The sequence below is a fragment of the Salmo trutta genome, chromosome 5, assembly GCF_901001165.1.
Source record: "Salmo trutta chromosome 5, fSalTru1.1, whole genome shotgun sequence".
NCBI lineage: Eukaryota > Metazoa > Chordata > Actinopteri > Salmoniformes > Salmonidae > Salmo > Salmo trutta.
Genome location: NC_042961.1, coordinates 66,505,845 through 66,519,186, shown reverse-complemented (window position 1 = coordinate 66,519,186; position 13,342 = coordinate 66,505,845). Strand labels below are relative to the sequence as shown.

The 13,342-nt window shown below is 40.9% G+C and overlaps 1 protein-coding gene across 3 annotated transcripts; it reads left to right on the top strand.

Moving 5' to 3' along the window:
• The first annotated feature begins 187 nt into the window (after window positions 1–187).
• Window positions 188–8,162, top strand: LOC115194820 (ladderlectin-like). Of its 3 annotated transcripts, none has more exons than XM_029754735.1 (6): window positions 188–225; window positions 6,192–6,257; window positions 6,371–6,471; window positions 6,889–7,065; window positions 7,697–7,808; window positions 7,936–8,162. In XM_029754735.1, exons 2-6 carry the CDS (start codon window positions 6,200–6,202, stop codon window positions 8,025–8,027), a joined length of 540 nt encoding a protein of 179 aa, XP_029610595.1. In that variant the 5' UTR covers window positions 188–225; window positions 6,192–6,199; the 3' UTR covers window positions 8,028–8,162. The 3 variants fall into 3 exon arrangements, with proteins under 3 accessions (XP_029610595.1, XP_029610594.1, XP_029610593.1); XM_029754734.1 differs by lacking the exon at window positions 188–225 and adding an exon at window positions 3,682–3,783; XM_029754733.1 differs by lacking the exon at window positions 188–225 and adding an exon at window positions 5,097–5,182.
• Window positions 8,163–13,342: the final 5,180 nt, after the last annotated feature.

The following is a 13,342-nucleotide window of genomic DNA, read 5'->3' as shown; positions in this document are numbered from 1 at the left end:
GACAAATGTAGTGCACTTGTTTTAAAGGCTAATGCTAATTCCACAAACTCCCAATTACCCTCTGGACACGCCCCTCTCCTGCTAACTCACCACACCTGAACTCACTCTGCTAATCACCAATTCCTCTTCCATTCCTTGGGTATAAAAGCAGCTTGTTCTACCTGGGTTTGTTCTGCATTTGTGGTGTCCCAGTTCCTTTATTGGTTCTGTTGTTGGTTGGCTAAAGTACCTTCCTGCTATTGAAACATTTAAAGGGTTTTAATTTCCTGCATTGTGGCATAATATCCTGTTCATCCTAGCTTGTGTAGCATTATGGTGTTGCTAGCCCAGTATTAGACCTTTAATTTAACTGTAAGGGACTTGTTACAGCTTGTGAGATGAGACATGGTCCAATGATGGTACCTGCTAGCAGAATGTCTCTTACATCTATAATCCTGTAGACTGTTCTGCTCGGTTGCCCTTTGCACTGAGTCTCAGTGAACAAGAAACTATGAAAAGCGGGTTTTTTTTACCCCCCCTCCCTCAAATTCAAACGGATTCATTCCATGTTGTGCTCAGCTGTCTTGCTAACCCCCCTCACAACACGAGTTATTGATCACAGCTCAGTGCTGTAACTGGTGACTTACCAGAACCATCTAGCGTATTAAGGATGGATCTTCAGAGGTGGGACCCATGCTGCCAGCAGGTACCTCATTTAACATCTCCTGAATGCAATCGCTTTGACAGATTTCCAAATAACTTTACAGGGAGAGCACACTTTGCAATAATCTGAGCACTGCGCTCAGAAAAAAACAGCAGGCAATTACAGATACCCGCCATTTTGGAGACGTCTAAATGCATAAATAGCATAAGAAATATTCACTTACCTTCTTCATCAGAAGGCACTTCAAGGCATCCCAGGTCCACAAATGTTTTGTTCGATAAAGTTAATAATTTATGTCCAAATAACTCCATGTCGTTTGCGTGTTCAGTAGGCTACTCAAAATGTAGGGTGCGTGAGGAAACCTTCACGATGAAAAGTTTTTTAAAAAGTACTAGTTACGTTCGGTCAAACATTGTATAGCATCAATCTTTAGGGCCATTTTCTCCTTCGGTCTGTGTTTGCTGCAAAATCCTCAAATAACTTTCTAAAGACTTGACATCTAGTGGAAGCCTTAGGAAGTGCAAAATGAACCATAACTCACTGTGTGTCAGAAAGCCAAGAACTTGAACAAAATACAGCCAACAGATTTTCATTTCCTGGTGGGGTTTTTTCTCAGGTTTTTGCCTGCCATATGAGTTCTGTTATACTCACAGACATCATTCAAACAGTTTTAGAAACGTCAGTGTTTTCTATCCAAATCTACTAATAATATGCATATCCTACATTCTGGGACAGAGTAGCAGGCAGTTTAATTTGGGCACGCTTTTCATCCAGAATTCCGAATGCTGCCCACTACCCTAGAGAGGTTAACCATGTCTAGCAAGCTGTTGCTATGGAATGTCCTTAGACCTTGCTTCATTAATTAATAGGTCTAATATTGGGCTGTGGTGTAGCTTACTGGTCAGTCGTATGTTAATGTGGTGTATTCCATCCAGCACCACATGTTATCACAGCCTTTCCTGATGGCCATTTCACCTTACCTACTGGTGTTACAAGCCACTAAGCCTTACCTGCCAGCCTTTAATATTATGCTTTTATTTTTTGTTGGACAATAAAATACCCAGAATTGAATATGGTTCAACCATAATGCCTGCATTCTGACAGATTTGGAAATAGCCAAAGCTGCAGGGCATTTCTACAGTTGGGAACAAGGCTTCTGATTCTCAGTGCTGCCTTTGCTCTAGGAGATGCAAGTAAGAGTCCACTTTTCTTGACTCATTCTGTATTTTTAATGTAGAATAGGAGCTGGCCTGAAGCAGAGGTTTCGCCCTTACCATCTACTGTGAATTTGGAGGGACAGTGCAGTTGAAATTAGCTCCTTTACATTACCTTAAAGGTGATACTTTCTTAAACGGCAACACATGACTGATGTGAAATACTGAACATCCCTTTAAATTAACCTTTTAAGACAACATATTTTGCTACAGGGGTACAAGAGGAACCATCTTTCACAATAATCCTATTGCAAGATATTCCCTACATAGTACACTGCTTTTAACCAGGGCCTATAGGGTCACAGCTAGTCCACTATATAGGGAACAGGGTTCTATTTGGGACACAACTCATCCATCTATTCCATTGTCGTGTTCTTCCAGAAATACAGAAAGTCACCTTGATGACAAGGTTTGGTGAAAGAGAGGCTTGACCCTCACAAAGAAAAGGCACGCTAGCTATTCACCTTCTCCCACCTTCTCTCCTCCTCACAAAGGAATGCTGCTGGTCCTACGGCATATCTCTCTTCCAATACTTTAGCCTTAAGACATTGATCTATCACCTCTCATCTTGCAGACTGTTTTAAATTAAATCACACTGAGATTGTGGTATTTCTTGCACAATACTTTTGCACTACGATTATGTAAAACCGTATTACAAACGTCTGCTAACATTAGCCACCGCTAGCTGAGAATCATTGGGAGCGGTGGGGCAGGCTGTGCCGGTCATCTTTTCTTTTCTTTTTTTTTCAACGGTCTGAAAGATGCTGGAAATTAATATCTTGTTAATGCAAAGACCAGGAAACTCTGGAAAAAATACACGTCGATTTATATAAATGAATGGCTCTGAATGCACTGTCAGCATGCAGCCAAAAGTTACCAACCACTTTTGGAGCTAACTAGCTAGTGCTCTCAAATGGAATCCTTATGTCGACAGCAGATGAGACTTTTGTTCATAGCATGGCTAACTTACCTAGCTAACATGACCTAGCTAACATTACCTAGCTAACAAAACAAGTTATTTTAACAGGATAGATAGCTGGCCATCAGCAACATTGGGTTGTCAATGAAACAGAGCTCGCTAACCAGCTGAGCCAGCAAACAAAATAATCATTTCGTATTTGAAAAAATACCCAACAGACTCTGCATTTCAGGAATCACAGTAGCAAGTATCCCTGGTGCGCTGTTGAAATATTTAGCCATTTGAAACTATTTGTTTTTCAATGAAAACTCTACCTTTTTGTAATCATCTCAATGGATTTCATGTGTTTTAAACATGAGCTTGTCCAAGGTGTTGGACTTGACGACAGTTGCTATTCATTGGAGCTCTACGATCAGTTGCCCAACATTCTGGGGCAAAAGGTCAATAAGACAGACAGCAGGGTTGGCAGTTAATTAAAATGAATGTAACATTCCAGAGCTTATAGTTAACGTTATGCTGCATCTAAAGTCTATCTGCTGACATCACAATGATGACAAAGGTTTTCCTGCTCATTATTTATCTCATTCTGAAATGTCATTGTGTTTCCAAGACATTATAATGCACTTCAGACTACATCTTCCTCAGCTTCAATTAGGTAGAATTAAGTATCTTCATAACCATATTGTGACCCAATATGCAACACATGAATGTGTTACAAAAGTTGAATAACTTCACTTTGAATTGACCCCAACCCTGTCAAACAGGTAGATATCGGACATGTCTAGCAGGTTTTGGGCTGCACAGAACGTATGCGGAGGTTTGAAGGATGAGAGATAGATTGAGAAAAATAGAGGGAGGGGTCTGACTGGACGGGTCCTTAAAAAGGAGAGGAGGGAGAGGTAGAACTCAACTCGCAGGCAGGACAGAGAGAGAGAGACCCAGTGAAGACCTTTGAAGACCTTTGAAGATCTCTGAAGAAGTGAAGCTACAACTGAAGACTTCAGAAGGTGAGATTTCAACATCTGTTCATCTAATACTGTCCCTGTCTGCGTCCCAACTGACCTCCCATTCCCTATGTAGTGAGCTACTTTAGACAAGGGTCCATATTACCTTTGTGGCCCTGAGCTATTCTCTATTTAGTTCACTCTGGGTCCTGGTCCAAAGTAGTGCACTACATAGGGGATAAGAAGCCTTTTGGGAAGCATCCATGTTCCTGTGTGCTAGGAGAATCTATTGTATGTGGTTGAAGAGATGATACCTGGGATCACCAGGAACGAGTTGAGAAAATGCTGCCTTAGCAGTTGCATCATTTTTGTAGCTAACACAGGGTTTCCTTAACCTTTGTCACGGATCCCTCCGGTACTGTTGCTCTTTCCGTGCACCAGTTTCGGAGGTCTACGTCACCGGCCTCTAGGAACTGAACTGTGTCATTACCCACACCTGTTCCCCATATTCTCCCCTGATTAATAAATGTATAAGTGTGCCCTTTGTTCTCAATCGATGTATTGTTCCAATGTCCATTGGTAGTTGGTCGTGTGAGTACCTGTGCCTTGTTGTGTTGGCGTTCGTGCCGCTTGCATTGTGCATAGATGATTACGAGTCTCGTCCCGTGTATTTATTCAAGGTACTCTTCGCTCTTTTGAATGGGTTTCAGCCCTGTGTTTTGTAAAAGTGTTTGTTTGATTATAAAAAAAATTGCATGCAGTGGGCTTAAGAAATGTCAAAATAAAACACTTTGCTTTTATAATTAAAGGATTGAAGCTTTATAGATACGTGATGACATCACGTACTCCAACAAACAACGATTAATCAGACTCATTTTCCACAACAATTTGAAACCCTTTGTTCCATTCTTGGACTTCACTGTTCTCCATTCATCTTTTTCGCAAACTGTACTCAACTTGCTTTCAACTTCAAACGACACTTTTGATTCCGTCGGCTCCACCAACCTCCTCACAAAACTCGAGAGGGAGGGGTCTGACTGGATCTGTCCATAAAATAGAGAGGAGGGAGAGGTAGAACTCAGTTTCAGCCAAAGGAAGAGTTAGAATTCAAGGATTTCAGAAAGTGAGATTTCAACAACTGTTCATCTAATACTGTATGTGAATGTATCCCAAATAGCCCTCTATTCCCTATGAAGTGCACTACTTTTGACCAGAGCCCATAGTGAATATGTTGCTCTGGACAATGTAGTGTACTTGTTTTGAAGGATAATGCTTATTCCACAAACTCCCAATTACCCTCTGGACACGCCCCTCTCCTGCTAACTCACCACACCTGAACTCACTCTGCTAATCACCAATTACTCTTCCATTCCTTTGTATATTAGCAGCTTGTTCTACCTGGGTTTGTTCAGGATTTGTAGTGTCCCAGTTCCTTTACTGGTCCTGTTGTTGGTTGGCTAAAGTAAGTTCCTGCTTTTGAAACATTTATATGGTGTTGCTAACCCAGTATTAGACCTTTAATTTAACTGTAAGGGAATTGTTACAGCTTATGAGACAAGGTCCAATAATGGTACCTGCTAGCAGAATGTGTCTTACATTAACAATCTGGTAGACTGTTCTGGTTGGTTGCCTTTTGCACTGTCTCCGTGAACAAGAAACTATGAAATGCTAATTTACTTTCACCCCCCCCTCCCCAAATCAAACATGGATTCCATGTTTTGCTCAGCTCTCTAGCTAATCCACCTAACCATATGGGCACCATGTTGGGCCATACTGAAAAAACATGGACGTGCAAAGCCAGAACACAACATTGGCAGCCATATTTGGGTTGGTAGTGTATAAATTAGATTTAGTTATTGATCAGTGCTGTAAATGGTGACTTATCAGAACCATCAAGTGTATTATGGCTGGCTCTTCAGAAGTGGGACCCATGCTGCTAGCAGGTACCTCATTGAACCATGTTGTCTAGCAAGCTGTTGCTATGGAATGTCCTTAGACCTTGCTTCATTAATTAATAGGTCTAATATTGGGCTGTGGTGTAACTTACTGGTCAGTCGTATGTTAATGTGGTGTATTCCATCCAGCACCACATGTTATCACAGCCTTTCCTGATGGCCATTTCACCTTACCTACTGGTGTTACAAGCCACTAAGCCTTACCTGCCAGCCTTTAATATTATGCTTTTATTTTTTGTTGGACAATAAAATATCCAGAACTGAATATGGTTCAACCATAATGCCTGCATTCTGACAGATTTGTCAATAGCCAAAGCTGCAGGGCATTTCTACAGTTGGGAACTAGGCCTGTATTACTCCTGTATGAGTGGAGAGAAATACCTGCCCAGAAGTTCTCCTCAGCCCTGCTGAAGGAATAGGTTGGCATTTTAGGAGAGCAGATATATTCCCGTTCTAATCTACCGTATGTGGAGTTGAATCTGTGGTTTTGATGGCTTCACTCTTTGTTTCTCTCAGGAGACTCCATGACCATGTTGACCAGTCTTCTGATTCTCAGTGCTGCCTTTGCTCTAGGAGATGCAAGTAAGAGTCCACTTATTTTTCTTGTAACATAGGTGACTGACTGATCTTCAAATAATATTGTACCTGTGATTTGTACACTGGTGTTTAAAGCCACATGTAACTTCTCCTTACAGATTCAATTCAAGAAGAAGACTTGTGTCCTTCCGGTTGGACCAAATATGGATCACGCTGCTTAATGTTTGTAAAGACTACAAGGAGCTGGCCTGAAGCAGAGGTATCACCCTTACCGTCTACTGTGAATTTGAAGAGGAAGTGTAGTTGAAATTAGCTCCTTTACATTACCTTAACGGTAATACTTTCTTAAATGGCAACACATGACTGATGTTAAATACTGAACATCCCTTTAAGATGGGAATTTTCTATACGTTTTTAATGTGTAGTCGTGCCTCCTGTGTACTGGAACCCACAGGATGTGGCTTAAGACGGAGTTAAACTAATATCTTTAAGAGAATGTTTTAAAAGGGAATTAGTTGTCATGGTCAATATTTGGTTGAGAGTCCAGAAGACAAATTCTCAGCAAGGCTGGATGACTAATACATGAAATGTCTTTGATCCCATCTACTGCTTGGCTGTCATTGTACATCATTTTCTTAATTGACTTGCCTAGTTAAACAAATACTTTCTTCTCTAGCGGCACTGCGTGTCCCTTGGTGATAAACTGGTGTCTGTACCCAACGTTGTGAAGTACCTTGGTGCAAACCTGGTATCTGTGCACAGCTCCGAGGAGGATCAGTTTCTACAGGCGTTGGTCTTGGTCAACACTGTTGGTTTCCCTCCTACCTGGATTGGTGGATTTTATTCTGTGAAGGTGGGACCATTAAGCACAGTGTTATATAGATCCATTACTGCAAGGAACTACGTTCCATCTCATATTGCTCAAGTGAAGAGCAAACATGGATTAAAAAATAAACTTGAGGTGTGGCATGTAGGCTACCTATCATTTGTTTATGTAGTTCTGTCTGAGTTGTGTAATGTTATTTTGTGTGGACCCCAAGAAGAGTAGCTGCTGCTTTTTAACAGCTACTGTGATGGGTTCCTAGTAAAATATCAAGAGTACCCAGGTGACAGGTAGCCTAGCCGTTAACCTAACTGATCCTGTAAGTCATTCTCGATCAGAGAATCTACCAAATTACTTGAATGTATTTGACTGTCAGCTTCAGTAGGAGGCTTTTATACACATGTAAAATGGTTCTAGTGGCGTGTGTATATAGGTGATCAAAGTAATATATTCCAGACAGTCTGCTTGTGAACATGTGTATAGTCTTTGAAATGCATTGGGATGATTGCAGATGTGAGGATTAGGCTCCACGTTGTTCTTTACACAAGCAACAGTCCCAGTCGGAGGCTTTTGAAGTAGTGGTAGCTTTAACTGTTGTTTCAGGTGGTAGAGGAAGGACTACATTTAGTTTGTATTCTGAAACCCCACTTTCCCCCCTCAGGACAGGCGGTGGTTCTGGAGCGATGGCTCTGACTTTGATCACCAGAACTGGGCTAAAGGAAGGCCTGATGATGCTGGTGCCAGAGAGGCCTGTATTCATATCAACTTTGGAGGTACAGTAAGCCCAGTGTCATCCAGTCATCAAATTAAACTTTATTCCCAGTTCATTTAACAAATGAATCTCATGTAGACTTTGCTACTGTGTGTGTGTACAGCTGAATATTTCCGTTTCGTCTTCAGATCAAAAGCGCTGGGACAATGCTTTATGTGGAAGGAGCTTGCCCTCGGTGTGCTCCCTGAGACTCCTGCCACTTCGCCATACGATACATTAAAAGCAGCAATGCTATTCCATAGTGTCTGCATCCTTAATACGTCATGGTAACATCAAATACTTTGCTGCTAAATGACGTTTCAGTTACTACACAAATGTTGAGCATTTGTTTGCAGCCAATAAAATGTGTACACTATTTTGTCTCATGAGTTATTGAACATGAATGATACGTTGTAGTTAGTACTTTTTCTTACTGGTCCCCTGTGGGACTCAAACCCACAACCCTGGCAAGTGCCATGCTTGACTGCACCACCAGGACATGTGGAATGCTGCAATATGGTTGAAAAGACATGTTTAACCTGTCATGAAGTTCTTTTGACTATAAATGTGTGTTAAAGAACTGAGAAGGTCATTAAGCATTATGCCTGTCCTTTGTCACCACTCTAAAAAGAGGTGGTTTTTATTCACCTGGGCAAGTCCACTTGTTTACCATGACGACCTACTCTGGACGGCGCTACGCCAATTGTGCGCCGCCCTATAGGACTCCGAATCACGGCTGAATGTGCTACAGCCTGGAGATGAACCAGGTACTGTAGTGACTCCTCTTACACTGAGATGCAGTGCCTTTGACCGCTGTGCCACTCAGGCACAGGTTCCTGGAGTATCCTTTAGGGTTTCTTCAAATTGTAACTAGGGGGAACCCCTTTAAGTGATCCTTGAAGAGAAAATAAAATCCTGAGGTGACATGCAAGTCCAACATTTGATATCTGGGGTGTTGCTGTTCTCTATCATAGCCAGAATGCTCACTGTGCACTGCAGAACAGGATTCCTGTTATATTCAGCGGTGTAGGGAGGTCAAAGTCTGAGCATTTTTAATATACAGATTAACAATCACATGACAGAATTCATACCTTGATTTTTTTTTTGGGTGACCGAACTTTTGCTAATATTTTTCATACCTTGTCCATAACGTGGAGACCTACGTGATATTTGAGTTGAAGGATGGTAAATGTGATCTGAATAACATACCAATAGACATGCCTCTCATGTCTTTATACCTGTACACAAGTGAGCAGTTCTGTCTAATGCACGCAATACAGCTAACCTTATCTTACCTCATGATTTTCCATTGAATTGTGTCCATTCTCTATTTAAGATGAACACATAGGAAAATAGATGGTATTAAACTATATTTAGATCATACAAGGGACAAACCTCACCTTGATCTTTCAATTTTTCAGTTAAGCATACTGTCCATTCAAATCGAAATGTTTGTTGGGCTGGTAGGTTCCTGCAACCCCCTCGCCCTCCCAGCTAAGGAGGATCCTTGATGAACCCCACCTATGGGGTTCTTGGACAAACCTTTCTGGGGCTATTTTCAGTGCTAAGAACCGCAAGGTTCTCCAAAGAACTGCGGACCTTAACTCTTAACCTCTCTAGGGTAGGGGGCAGTATTTGCACGGCCGGATAAAAAACGTACCCGATTTAATCTGGTTATTACTACTGCCCAGAAACAAGAATATGCATATAAGGGCGCTTCCTGCATGGAATCTTCTCAGGTTTTGGCCTGCCATATGAGTTCTGTTATACTCACAGACACCATTCAAACAGTTTTAGCAACTTTAGCGTCTTTTCTATCCAAATCCAATAATTATATGCATATTCTAGTTACTGGGCAGGAGTAGTAACCAGTTAAAATCGAGTACATTTTTTATCCGAACGTGAAAATACTGACCCCTCGCCCCATATTTTTTTTGTCTGTGCAGATTGCCATGTCTCATTTTCAATGAATTGAAAATTATACTTTTTTCAAGGTATCTCTCTTTTTCAAACGAGCATTGCAGAGCTGGCTACAATTTCAATTTCATCCACCTGAAAAGATATAACAAATATTACAACACATATTATGGATGAACTCATGTGCGGGTTGATAAAATATCTGTATTTATGGGAAAGATGTTTGAAAAGGATATTTTGTTCTGAAATGTTATTGTAAATTGGAATGGTATAGTTATGTCCTTCATGGAGTTATCAGAATTGTAAGGAAAGGTCTGCTCAATCCAAGAGTACAACCAATTGTTTACAGCATTACCCCAAAAATGGAGGAAGCAGGTGACAGCGGGAGGAGGTAGGGAACTGGTCTGTCTGCCCAACATAAAGGATCAAACCTTGCGGAGGAATAAAAATAGCATAAATAGGAAAGTATACCAGTTTCATTTGAGGACCAGGATGTTGACAACTGTGCCATACAGATTGCAAAATAGTTGGGAAGAGATTTTTGATGTACCTATTCCATGGTACAGGGTGTATGAGTTATATAGAACAACGCAAGATTCAAGACTTTGTGCTTTTCAGCAGAAATGATTATATAGAAGTCTTGCTACCAACAAAATCATCGAAGCTCTGCAGATTTTGTTGTGAGGATACAGAATCAATTGACCATTTATTTTGGTATTGCCCTTAGGTAGCCTGTTTCTGGTCTCAGGAATGGCTGAAAATTCATAGCATTGATCTAAAATTGACCCTAGAAATAGTACTGTTAGGAGATCTGGTCAGTCAATTACTAACATACTAAAGCTTTTAGTAAAAGTATTTATCTTCAACTCGCAATCTGTGGAATCTATTCGATTAAATAGATTGAAATTGTACGTTAAACATCACAGCATAGTTGAAAGATTAGTGTTGCGTATACACCCGAAGCGGGTGGCCAACAGAGATAGATGGGATGAGCTGAGGGTTGGTATGTGGAACTGGAGACAAGTGGGAGTGGAGTTGCTGTGTGAGACATAGAATGATGGTCAAAGAAACAAGTAAAAAAATAAATTTAAAAAAGTCCAGATAAAACATAATAAAAAGTACATTAGAATGACACTAAGTGGCAGTGTTTTTCCAACGAATGCCGGTTTGCTGAGGCTGATGCCGTGCAGGTGTTTGTACACATGCATATACACACACTCTCATTCAAATAAACACATATAAGAACACACACATAGATGTAATAGTGCCAGACATGCACACAAACATATACAGTTGGAATTGCTGTTATAATTTTAGTTGTCCTTGATGTCCTTTGTTTTATATTTGCATAGTTTTTTGCTGTTTTCTTCTGTCTTCCTTTTTTCTCTTTCATTCTCTTGGTTGTTGGTGCATTGGGGGGTTCTTGGGGATGGTGAATGGAATTAAATGTATTTTTTATTTTTCATCCTTTGGGGGACTGTGGGAGGGGTCTCGAATGGTTGAGGGACAGCTATTGGGGGACTGTGGGGGGATCTTGGAGGGTTCGGGATCACGTTTTTTGGCCTGGTGGTAGATCGGTCAACATGCCCTTGAGCAGGTAATTCACCCTGGATGCTTCTGTGTGTCGCTCTGAATGGGAATCTGTTGGATGACTGGTATGATGTAGTTGTTGAGCGGCTTCACTGCAAGTATATTGTATGTTTCGAATATTCAATTAAAATAATCAAATAAAAAAAAGATGACGACAGATGGAAGAATCACAACTAGCTCTTATTAAAAAACTTTGCAGTATTTTGTTTCTTTGTGTACTATTTTTTACATTATTAGTTCAGGAAATGTTTTGTGTCATTACATACAGCCGCGAAGAACTATTGGATATTAGAGTGGCGGTAACTCAGCAAAACTAGCAACATTACGACCAGGAAATGACTTCCCTGGAGCAGATCCTTTGTTCACTCTCCCCAGAGCAATTTAATTTATTCCAGAGGCCGACCCAAAACGTCACCGGCGGAGAAGAGGCATTCGAGGTGGCCTGCTGTTTCGACTTAGGAGGCGGACACACCACCCACCGCTTCCGAGTATATTACTCGCCAATGTTCAGTCTTTGGTTAAGAAAGTTGATGAGCTTAGAGCAAGGATTTCTTTCCAGAGAGACATTGGGGCCTGTAACATACTTTGTTTCACGGAAACATGACTCTGTCGGAGTCAGTAAAGCCAGCAGGATTCTCAGTACATCGCACAGACAGGAATAAATATCTCTCGGGGAAGCAAAAGGGCTTGTTTCATGATTAATGACTCATGGTGTAATTTTAGGAACATACAGGAACTCAAGTCATTTTGTTCACCCGACCTAGAATACATCACAATTAATTGCCAACCATATTATCTCCCAAGAGAATTATCCTCCGTCATCGCCACGTCCGTTTCCATCCCACCTCAAGCCGAAACCTCGACTTTATGCAAACTGGAAACCACATATCCTGAGGCTGCATTTATTGTAGCTGGGGACTATTAACCTCTCTCGGGTATGTGGGACGATTTCGTCCCACCTACGTAACAGCTACTGAAATTCCAGTGGCGCGATTTTTGAATCGTTAGAAATACTATTACTTCAATTTCTCAAACATATGACTATTTTACAGCTATTTAAAGACAAGAATCTCGTTAATCTAACCCCACTGTCCGATTTCAAAAAGGCTTTACAACGAAAGCAAAACATTAGATTATGTCAGCAGAGTGCCCAGCCAGAAAAAATCATACAGCCATTTTTCAAGCTAGCATATCATGTCACATAAACCCAAACCACAGCTAAATGCAGCACTAACCTTTGATGATCTTCATCAGATGACACACCTAGGATATTGTGTTATACAATACATGCATGTCTGTTCAATCAAGTTCATATTTATATCAAAAAACAGCTTTTTGCATTAGCATGTGACGTTCAGAAAAAGCATAACCCCCGCAAACTTCCGGAGAATTTACTAACAGTTTGCTAAATTACTCACGATAAACGTTCACAAAAAGCATAACAATTATTTTAAGAATTATAGATACATTACTCCTCTATGCACTCGATATGTCCGATTTTAAAATAGCTTTTCGGATGAAGCACATTTTGCAATAATCTAAGTACATAGCCCGGCATTACAGGGCTAGCTATTTAGATACCCACCCAGGTCAGCTTCCACCAAAATCACATTTCCTATAAGAAAAATGTTCTTACCTTGCTTGTTCTTCATCAGAATACACTGCCAGGACTTCTACTTCAATAACAAATGTTGGTTTGGTCCCAAATAATCCATCGTTATATCCAAACAGCGACGTTTTGTTTGTGAGTTCTAGAATGCTTCTTCACGGTCTCGCGCATGGCGCATTGGCGTGTCAAAAATGTCTAAATATTCCATTACCGTACTTCGAAGCATGTCAACCGCTGTTTAAAACCAATTTTTATGCCATTCAACTCGTAGATTAGTGATAATATTCCGACCGGGAGTATGCATTGAGCCTAAACAGCCGAATAAAATTTCTCCTCAGAAGCGACTCATGCACGCGCATCATTCAAAGGTCCTCTGATCCGCCACTTACCAAAGGCGATAATGTGTTTCAGCCTGAGGCCCCCTCGTAAACCTTCAGGTT

What these genes read in the sequence shown, in the direction of transcription:
- LOC115194820 (XM_029754735.1), top strand. Translation starts at nt 6,200, where the DNA reads ATGACCATGTTGACCAGTCTTCTGATTCTCAGTGCTGCCTTTGCTCTA. An exon ending in CTTTGCTCTAGGAGATGCAA is followed by an intron (nt 6,258 to 6,370) that starts GTAAGAGTCCAC and finishes TTCTCCTTACAG; the next exon opens with ATTCAATTCAAGAAGAAGAC. An exon ending in GGAGCTGGCCTGAAGCAGAG is followed by an intron (nt 6,472 to 6,888) that starts GTATCACCCTTA and finishes TTTCTTCTCTAG; the next exon opens with CGGCACTGCGTGTCCCTTGG.